Below are 10,524 nucleotides of genomic sequence, written 5' to 3'. Positions count from 1 at the left end.
GGTACGCCAATTCTAATTATACTCTGTTTTAATCTGAACACTTTATGTCCCAGTGCCTGTTTATTGTCGGGACAAAGTTGAGGCAACTATCGGCAATAATCAAGTCCCGCTGCTGAATCAGGAAAGGGTAGGTTTTACAACAGATTCTCTATTGTCTTTTGTAAACATAGTTGCCGTTAATCATTTACACATGTTTTCTCCAGTGACTGAGTGTTATTTTCTGCATTCTGACCGTGTGCATCAGTAAATTAATCATATTCGTAATGTTTTTCACTTATTTTCCTTCTTTGTATACTGACGGTACAATTAATTTAAGGACGACGCAGTTTTAAATTGTTTGGCATTTATTGTCATTTTGCTCCGTAGGCCATTCCGCTTGGAGTGCTGTATACACACTGTTTCTTTCCCCTCCAATATTAGTTTGTGACGTTCTCAGGCGTCCAGGGGTAGGAGGGGAGTACGCAACAAAATTATAATGAAATAATGAAATATCCGGGAGGATATATTTAAGCGTTATGGGAGTGAAAAATGATCGAACAAACCAGATTTGAGGTGCAATAGTGTATTTACAAAAGAACAGTGGATGTGCTATTTACAGATTTCAAACAAATTTCACAAGACAGACACATGGGGTACGAGGCCAAGGGACCTGGGTGTTGCCAAATCAATTAAATTAACAAAACCAAAGAGAGCTAAAAACAAGATGCATACTAATTGTTCCCTGGACAAAATAATCTCTACTCTATAATCAAAATGACATAGGTGGCAATCACCCCTTTCCTAAGGTGTCTAAACAATTGTTCACCCTACGTGGGTGAGCGTGTGTATGACTGGGTGAATGAGAAGCATTAATTGTACAGCGCTTTGGATAAAGGCGCTATATAAATGCCAACCACTTACTAACCACTTACGTGCAGCAACAGTGTATAGAGGCCTCCGTCTTACCTGCCCCAGGGCCTACACACAGACAACCACATTCACACGAGTAGGCGACCGGCTATACACACAACAGAGTTCTCAATAGACTGAGCAGCCAAGTCTTGCAGGGTATATAGGGCAGCCAACACACAGTTTATATAAGCAGAGGAGGGACGTGATTGGTGGAGGCGGGACCAGGGCAATGATGATTGACAGCAGGGACAGCGAATGGAAATGGTTGGTGGCTTCATCTGTAGAGTTTAAGGGGGGAAACAGACAGACATACATACGTGGAACGTAACAGTTTAGAAATGTATTGAGCCACTGTAGTTGTTTATTGATTTCTCATCTTTTTGGTTGGCCTTGGTTTGCGTTTGGTGTATTGTGATTTAAGGGTGCTTTCCCTTTATCTGGTTTATGTGCTTTTTAGGTGTATGCCCATATAAGGCATCTGACTGTTGGGCCCTGGAGAACTGAGACCAGTCTGGCTGGTAGGTTGGCCCTTGAGCAAATAACCCCGCCCTTATTATTTCAGAGTAGCTTTTGGTGCTGTGCAGTGTGTATGTCTTTGTGAGCAGTGTGTAGTGATCACGGGTTGTGCTGTGCCTCACATGGATTTAGGACTATTGTGTTCTACTCTGAACAGTTTTGGCGTGACTCAACCCCTAAAGTATGTACAGTCAAAGCTCTTCCTCTTTTTAGCAGAGCACAATCTCCTGCCAATGTGCACCCCTTCAGCCTGTTCTTTCAGAAGGTACACAGTTTCAGTGCTAAATCAACCCTTGCTGCTGATTTAATGTTCCATATTTTACTCCTATTCCTATATCTGTTTTTTTATTCTCAGACCCATGGTCGTTTGGCTCACTCACCTTGGCCTTAGTCCAACACTGGACTTCCTGTAGCTGCGGGTAGAACCAGGGAGTCCCTCCCCCCTCTCTCTGTCATGTTTTTGCAGAAACAAAACTTAACTGTGTCTCTGTTGCGCAGTTTCGCAGAAACGAAACTTAACTCTGTCTCTGTTGCGCAGTTTCGCAGAAACGAAACTTAACTCTGTCTCTACCAGTGTGAGCAGTGAAATAGCGAGAGACAGTATCTAACTGGGTTTGTGCGGAACCAGAAAATATCTCCTGCTCTTTCTCACACAGATTCTGAATGAAAACTAGTCAATTTGAATAGTAACATGGCAGAGGCTGCAGGTCTTCTGGATCAGGACCAGTTCAGCTGCACAATCTGTCTGGATCTACTGAAGGATCCGGTGGCAATTCACTGTGGACACAGTTACTGTATGGGCTGTATTAAGGACTGCTGGGATCAGGATGATCATACTGGTGTCTACAGCTGTCCCCAGTGCAGAGAGACCTTCACCCCAAGGCCTGTTTTAAGAAAAAACACCATGCTGGCTGAAGTGGTGGAGAAACTGATGAAGACAGGACTCCAAGCTGCTGATCCTGCTCACTGTTACGCTGGACCTGGAGACGTGGCATGCGATGTCTGCACTGGGAGAAAGCACAAAGCCATCAAGTCCTGTCTGGTGTGTCTGGCTTCTTACTGTGAAACTCATCTCAAAATTCATGATGAACTCAACCCAGGAAAGAGACACAAGCTGGTCAACGTCACTGGAAACCTGCAGGAGAAGATCTGCTCTAATCATGACAAACTGCTGGAGGTTTACTGTTATACCGATCAGCAGTGTATCTGTTATCTGTGTACAATGGATAAACACAGTGGCCATAAAGCAGTATCAGCTGCAGCAGCAAGGACTGAGAAACAGGTAAGCACTGAAACTCTTCTAGAAAAAATAAAAATAAATCTCCCCATCAAACATAGCTTTTTATACAGATGACCGATATTATATCATCTTGGCATGAAATTGATGCATATAATCTGTATTTAATTCAATTTGTTTAATATATTTTAGAGGAACTTTTTGAAATGCGTGATACATTTGAAAAAGGACACAGTGATTACCAGATCTGAAGTCTCCTGCTCACGCTGACATGTAGGACTGAGGAATTTTAAATGTTCCTGTATATAAAAGTGTGTTGAATCCAAAGACAGTTGCAAACACTTTGGTGAAACTAAAAGTAATCAGTGATAGAACAAAGTTACAGAGCAGAATTGAAACGGGAGATAACGTTAGTAAATTAGCTACGTGTATAAATCTCAATTACCCGAAAGAAGTGGCTGTTAGTTGATTAGTTAGACACAGTGAGTGTGTTAATATAATGAGTACTGTACAATATCTATATTAGAGTTATTAGTAGGTATAGTGCTATACAACATTAACTAGCGAGAAAACGGGAAGTAAGGAATGCGAGACTGAGAAGGAATCTCCGAAACCACCTGAACAGTGCAACACGCAGACAGAGGAGTGACTATGGCTCAGAGAACATCCTGACTCAGACCTATCAGGGGATGACGAAATGCAATGAACAGTAATGGATGATAAACAGAAAACCAGATATGATGATGAAAAATGATAAATTACAAGAAATAACTTGCATAAATTATTGCTTACAAGATTTCCAGGTCTGAAGTCCACAGTGATAAAGCCGTAAGCTTTCTGTGACAGCTCATTCACTCCCTGATGGGAATTTCTTAACGCAGTATCAATCCGTAAAGTCAGAGGAAAAGATTCTTGCCGAGCTCATGGTTACACTGTACTTTTTTTTTCTTCCCCTCATAAAGCAAGCCAGTGATTTTACGCATTTAAATAAGGATGGGGTTTATCATGAATCTACCGATGTAATGCAATGCTGCTGTGGTCTGTAACTTTCACTGATCATATAGCCAATCAGAGAGTTCAGTTGAAAAATTGATCCTTGTAGCTTTCTGTAGAAGCTCTAATCAGTTCGGTTCTAAACCAGTCAGACCTGGAAATGCCCTCTGAAGAATGTGGCCAGTCCAGCTGCACAGAGTCTTCCACTTTGCTTCGGTCAAGAAAGTTACAGGAGGGATGAAGGTTTTAGGCAGGTATACCACTATTGCACATACATTTGTATACAGTACTGTGCAAAAGTGTTAGGCACCTGTATAAAATTCTGTAGCGATAAGATTCTTTCAAAAATAATTCAATGAATTAAATATACTTATTATACATTTTACATTACATTTTAGGCATTTGGCATAATAGTTAAAAACTGAATCAAATCAGTATTTTTTGTGACCACCCTTTGGTGTTAAAACTGCATCTCTTCTCTGAGATAGCCAACACTGTCCTGCCATTCTATAAGACAATCAGCAGGGAGGTTGTTCCAAGTAGTCAATTGCTTACAGTAATGTTACTTTAAAAAAAAAGTAAAATTAAAAATTCAATCTTTTGGAAATCTCAAATGGGTTCTTTTATACCAACACACACAAAAAAATAGACGTGTTTAATGAAGGGTGCCTAAGACCCTGAAGGTTCTCCACATAAAACTGAATTTGGTCCAGGACTATACGTAGTCTGTGTCTTTGAAACAGGCCCATCATGATATAAATATTTAATTATTTCTGTGATGTGTGATACTGTTTTGGTTGTTTTCTCATTCAAGAACTTGGAGTGACAGAAATATGATTAAAAAGCCTTGGTACGCATTTACATTACATTACATTATTGACATTTGGCAGATGCTCTTATCCAGAGCAACATACAGTTGTTTAGACTAAGCAGGAGACAATCCTCCCCTGGAGCAATGCAGGGTTGAGGGCTTTGCTCAAGGGCCCAACGGCTGTGCGGATCTTATTGTGGCTACACTGGGATTAGAACCACCGACCTTGCGGGTCCCAGTCATTTACCTTACCCACTACTCTACAGCATATGTTGGCTTATACAATACAAGCTATTACCTTTTTTTTTTTTTTTTCTTTCATTGTATTTCACACACACACACACACACACACACATAATACAATGCAGCTGTTTCATGGATCATTCATAGCGATGAACCTGTTCTGAAACAATTATCCGTGGCTTGAAGGAAAAGGCAGACTAAATTTATGAGTTAAAATCTGGAAAATCGTTCAAAATATGCTTAGGTCATGTAGTTCACCCTTATAAGCTTTACCCAGCTCTGTTTACACACAAACATATATTATTTAATTTATATTTAGAATATGAAAATTTCGCTGAAAGGTTTGACACTGTAATCACTTATGAAATCTGAAAACATAATCTATCCACAGAAGCAGCTGGGGGCAACACAGAGTAAATTCCAGCAGACAATCCAGGAGAGAGAGAAGGAGCTGCAGGATCTGAGACAGGCTGTGCAGTCACTCAAGGTGGGTACTGACCAGAGGAGAAGACAACAGCTGGCTGCTGGAAGAGCCATTTCAGGGCTCAGTCAGGGCTCTCCTCCAGTCAGCCAGTGAGGAGCCCAGTGTCTCCCACTGAGCCACACTGTGGGGAACAGGCTGTCTGGGGTCCCAGTAAGAGCTGAGTGAAAGGCCTAGTTAAAATGTACAGCCATCCTCTCTCTGTGTCCTAACAGCGCTCTGCACAGGCAGCAGTGGAGGACAGTGAGAGGATCTTGACTGAGATGATCTGCTCCATTGAGAGAAGGTGCTCTGAGGTGAAAGAGCTGATCAGAGATCAGGAGAAGGCTGAAGTGAGTCGGGCTGAAGGACTCCTGGAGCGACTGGAGCAGGAGATTGCTGAGCTGAGGAGGAGAGACGCTGAGCTGGAGCAGCTTTCACACACAGAGGATCACATCCATTTCCTCCAGGTAACATCACTGGCTCTCTGACAGTCTGCACATGTACACTGTACACACATGGTGAGGTGTGTTCCTCATTTACAAAGATCTGCTCCTGGCATCTGCACAGGAATCTTTACTGAGACTATTCTCTGTCTGTCTGTAGAGCTGTCAGTCTCTCTGTGTCCCTCCTGGAACTGGAGACTTACCCAGCATCACAGTCAGTCCACACGTCTCTTTTGAAGATGTGAGGAAATGTGTCTCTGAGCTGAAAGAGCGACTGGAGGACCTCTGCAAGGGGGAACTGGTCACAATTTCTGAATCAGGTTCGTAAAGTTTCCAGTTTTATTAAAAAATTCAGTGGTCAGGTACAGTGGAGTTATAATATGTTAGAATATTATATTAAGTATAAAGGAATATTTGAAGTCCAGTGGTGTAGACATTATCCTCACTGCTATCATTTTACTGCCATTCGTCGAGAGCAGAGTAATTAAATGCAAGAAAACATTGGGCCGTTGGGCCCATGAGCAAGGCTCTTAACGCTGCACTACTCCAGGGGAGGATTGTCTCCTGCTTAGTCTAATCAACTGTACTGCTAAGAGCGTCAGCCAAATGCCAATAATGTAATAATGTAAAATGGTTCCACTAACTCTGGCAGTAAAATAAACCTGAACATTTTGGGCTCACTTCCCTAAATATCTTTCTTTTTGTCTACCTCTCCCTCTCCCTCTCTCCCCCCTCTCTCCCTCTCCCTCTCCCTCCTTCCCTCTCTCCCCCCTCTCTCCCTCTCTCTCTCCCTCTCCCTCTCTCCCCCCCCTCTCTCTCTGCAGTGAAAGAAGTCCATACTGTCGAGCCCAGGACCAGAGAGGATTTCTTACAGTGTGAGTGTTCACTCTGAAACTCTCAGCTGAGATAAACACACACACACACACACACACACACACACACACACTCTCACACACACACACACAAATGTGCACAGACACGCATACATTCCACTTATTTAGCTGATGCTTTTATGCACAGCAACTTGCGGTTGATTAGACTAAGCCAGAGGCAATCCTGGAGCAATGTGGGGTTTGGGGCCTTGCTCCAGGACCCAACAGCTGAACTGATCTCGTTGTGACTACACGAGGGCTTGAAACACCAACCTTCCTAGGAAGGGCTACAATCATTGAGGCTAAAAATATGCAAACCAGTTTTTGGGGACAATCACTTTTTCAGAGGTGACATGGGTGTTTTATAATAAATACAATTATAATTTTTAAATGTGCTTTTTGTTTACTCTGATTCCCTTTGTCTAAAATTTCATTTTGTCGAAAGACCTGACATCATTCAGTTTGACAAATATGCAATAATAGCAGGAGGCAGAAACCATTCCCTTTAAACTAATTATTCAGCTTGCCTGGTGTATCCTAAGTTTTGTGAAGCATTGATTGAGATGTGCACAATTAGCCAAAGAGTTTTATTTCACATTTTACCTAATTGAGGAGAACTGGGTACACCTGATGGTGTTCAGTACATTGTGGCTTAACCCTATAGCTGATCAAGGGAAATTATTTAAAACAAATTTAAACCAATCAATATTTTAAGGGGGTGTTTTCTGCAGGGCGGCATGGATGGTGCAGTGGGTAGCACTGCCGCCTCACAGCAAGGAGGTGCTGGGTTGGAATCCCGGTCGGCCGGGGCCTCTCTGTGTGGAGTTTGCATGTTCTCCCCGTGTTTGTGTGGGTTTTCTCTGGGTACTCCGGTTTCCTCCCACAGTCCAAAGACGTGCAAGTAAGGCTGATTGGAGAGTCTAAATTGCCCGTAGGTATGAGTGCGTGAGTGAATGGTGTGTGTGCCCTGTGATGGACTGGTGACCTGTCCAGGGTGTATTCCTGCCTTTCGCCCAATGTATGCTGGGATAGGCTCCAGCCCCCCTGCGACCCTGTTCAGGATAAGCGGGTTAGGATAATGGATGGATGGATGGATGGATGGATGGATGGATGTTTTCTGCCTCATCACTCATCTTATCCTTCTCCTCCATCAGATTTCTGTCAGCTCACACTGGACCCCAACACAGCGAATGATCACCTCTGTCTGTCTGAGGGGAACAGAGAGGTGACCTATGTGAATGAGTTCCAGTCATATCCTGACCATCCAGAGAGATTTTACTGCCAGGATCAAGATCCCACATACACCAGTCCGGACCCGTACTATGGAGCAAACAGTTACAACTATCAAGGTTATAACATGTTTCAAAGTCACCCGATGATGCTGCCACGTACTATTGATGCACAGACATTCAAAATGTATAACCAGGTGCTGTGCAGAGAGGGTCTGTCAGGACGCTGTTACTGGGAGGCTGAGTGGAGTGGGAATGACTATGTCTCTATAGCAGTGGCATATAAAGATATCAGCAGGAAAGGGCCGGATGATGCTTGTGTTCTGGGAGGTAATGACAAGTCCTGGACTTTGCGCTGCTCTCCCTCCTGTCGCTATTTCTGGCACAATAATGCAGGCGCTAACATCCCTGTTCATCCCCCCTCCTCCAGAATAGGAGTGTACCTGGATCACAGGGCAGGAACTCTGTCCTTCTACAGCGTCTCTGACACAATGACCCTCCTGCACAGAGTCCAGACCGCATTCACTCAGCCCCTCTATCCTGGGTTTGGGGTTGGTGTTGAATGTTCTGTAAAACTGTAAAACGGGCACGGGAGGTGAAAAGGGAGGTTTTCTTCAGGTGATTATTCCTTGTACATTGGTCTTCCATGGTCCGCCTGGTCGCTTGCTATTGCTGAGCTCACCATTTTGCCTCTGATGGTTTTTGACGTAATGCTGTACATTACATTTATGTTATTGGCATTCGGCAGGCGCTCTTATCCAGAGCGACGTACAGTTGATTAGACTAAGCAGGAGACAATCCTCCCCTAGAGCAATGCAGGGTTAAGGGCCTTGCTCAAGGGCCCAACAGCTGTGCAGATTGTGGCTGCACCGGGATTAGAACCACCGACCTTGCGTGTCCCAGTCGTTTACCTTAACCACTACGCTACAGGCCACCCCAGCTTTACTGGCACCGATACGTCTCTGGCGGCCCCAGCTGAAAATTTCACACCCTAGCTCTCGGCCTGGTTCCTTTATGTTTCTTGTGTACGAGTTAATGATACCAAGACACACTTGATCTGCCAATTGTCCAATTACTTTTGGTCACCAAAAATGGGGAAGCTATGTATAAAAAGGGCTGCGTGTATAAAAGATTCCTAAATGTACAGTATCACCCGATAGGGATGAAAACAAATACCTTCCAATTAACGCTGACAGTCTGCATTTTAACCTCATATTCATTATTTCATTTAAAATCCAGTGTAGTGGAGTATGGGGTCAAAATAGCCATAATTGTGTCACTGCCTGAATACTCTGACTTGCACATTATACACGCTCTTTAGCATGTGAAAGTTGTGCTTATAGTACTGATTGTTTAGCCTGTAACCTGCACGAGAACCTCCCAAAAGGGATGAAGTAAATGCTTTGTGTTTAACGACAGGGCTCCAGTGGAATCAGAATGAACACTGAGCTCTAATCCTATTGTACCATCTCTGCTCAAGCTTGAATTTATCGAATTTAGGGTTTTTTATTCTTATTTTCTCTCATAAATTGAGTCATAGCCTAGCTAATACTATAAGCGCAGACATCATATCATGTATACTTTCAAGGAAATAAGGTAATTTAATACTGTAAGGTAATTTAGTAACATAATCAGCAATTAACTTCTCATCAATTGTAACAATATTTTATTTTTAGTTTACTGTAAAATGCTGAAAACACATTATATGCCTGTAAAACATAATTTTTATTAAAGTGAACTGGGTAGCAGTCGACTGGGTGCTGATTATTTTCTGAATTTAATTTCTTTATTCGATAAGATGTGCAAGTGCTTCATTATGCCCTGTGGCCTGCTTTTTTTTCTTTTCTTTTTTTTGTCTGATGGAAACAGAACCTGATTGGACAGAACATGTACAATGTTATATAAAATGTGTATATTGTAAAAATGCATTTAACACTTTCCTGACCCTGGAGAGACGTGTGCTGGTTCTCCCACACGGATGGGTTATCCCCCGTGGCCCGTTACATCACATCACATTGTAGACATTCAGCAGACACTCTTCAGAAGCCCATAAGTACAGAACCTCCAGTTCCCAGCCAACACAAAGCCTTCTCTCTGTGTCTCAGACCATAGAGAAGACACCTTTTAAATAAATAAATAAATAAATTCCTGCCTCACTATCTCCCTCTGCCAACATTCCAAAAGGTTGCCCCAGGTATGGAACAGGTAGGACCGGCCACGCCCCAACTTTCTCAAACAAATGATGAAAAAGCCAGTCTAAGAGGCACAAGTGGAGTGATATCGTGTAGGTACATAAAAAAAATAAATAAAAAAAAACACCCAGAGACCGAAGTACACAACTTTTGGTTGCCAAAGGTACTTATTAGTACCCAAAGAGTAAATGATTGTGCTTTACGAGCATATGATTATTGTCTAGCTGCTGTTTGTCCTTTGTGTGTTTGTAGAGAACATTCATCATAACATAACATAATGGGAAGAACAGGCCATTCAGCCCAGCAATGCTCTCTTTTTTTCCTACCACTCGAGTCACCCTCCTGTCTAAAAGCTCAATAGGATCTGGCAGCTTGTCCAGCCTGGTCTGGAACACCCCCAGTGACCACTTCTTGGCACGACGCCCCAGGTATGACCAGACAGATCACATATTTCTTTCTACACTCACTGCTCTGCTCAACCTGGCCTCAGTCCAGCACCACTCCTCCTGCAGCTATGGGGAGAGCCAGGGAGTCCCTCCCACTCTCTCTGTCGCGCAGTTCCAGAGAAAACAAAACTCTGTGTTTGTTTGTTTGTGTGAGCAGAAGCCAGTATCTACGTGGCTGTGCTCAGAAT

General features: G+C 43.1%; 1 protein-coding gene across 1 annotated transcript; it reads left to right on the top strand.

Moving 5' to 3' along the window:
• Window positions 1-1,993: 1,993 nt before the first annotated feature.
• LOC133126802 (tripartite motif-containing protein 16-like) lies at window positions 1,994-9,404 on the top strand. The gene is made up of 7 exons (XM_061239194.1): window positions 1,994-2,689; window positions 5,083-5,178; window positions 5,388-5,621; window positions 5,758-5,917; window positions 6,422-6,472; window positions 7,624-7,741; window positions 7,877-9,404. Exons 1-7 carry the CDS (start codon window positions 2,099-2,101, stop codon window positions 8,277-8,279), a joined length of 1,653 nt encoding a protein of 550 aa, XP_061095178.1. The 5' UTR covers window positions 1,994-2,098; the 3' UTR covers window positions 8,280-9,404.
• Window positions 9,405-10,524: the final 1,120 nt, after the last annotated feature.

This window comes from Conger conger, chromosome 4 (assembly GCF_963514075.1).
Source record: "Conger conger chromosome 4, fConCon1.1, whole genome shotgun sequence".
In the NCBI taxonomy this organism is placed as follows: domain Eukaryota; kingdom Metazoa; phylum Chordata; class Actinopteri; order Anguilliformes; family Congridae; genus Conger; species Conger conger.
Note: the sequence above shows the minus strand (reverse complement) of the source record. Positions and strands in the feature narration are given on the sequence as shown.

Excerpts from the sequence above, each read along its gene's own strand:
- LOC133126802 (XM_061239194.1), top strand. The coding sequence starts at position 2,099 with ATGGCAGAGGCTGCAGGTCTTCTGGATCAGGACCAGTTCAGCTGCACA. Across the intron at positions 2,690-5,082 it reads CAGCAAGGACTGAGAAACAG|AAGCAGCTGGGGGCAACACA; the intron begins GTAAGCACTGAA and ends ATCTATCCACAG. Across the intron at positions 5,622-5,757 it reads ATCACATCCATTTCCTCCAG|AGCTGTCAGTCTCTCTGTGT; the intron begins GTAACATCACTG and ends GTCTGTCTGTAG.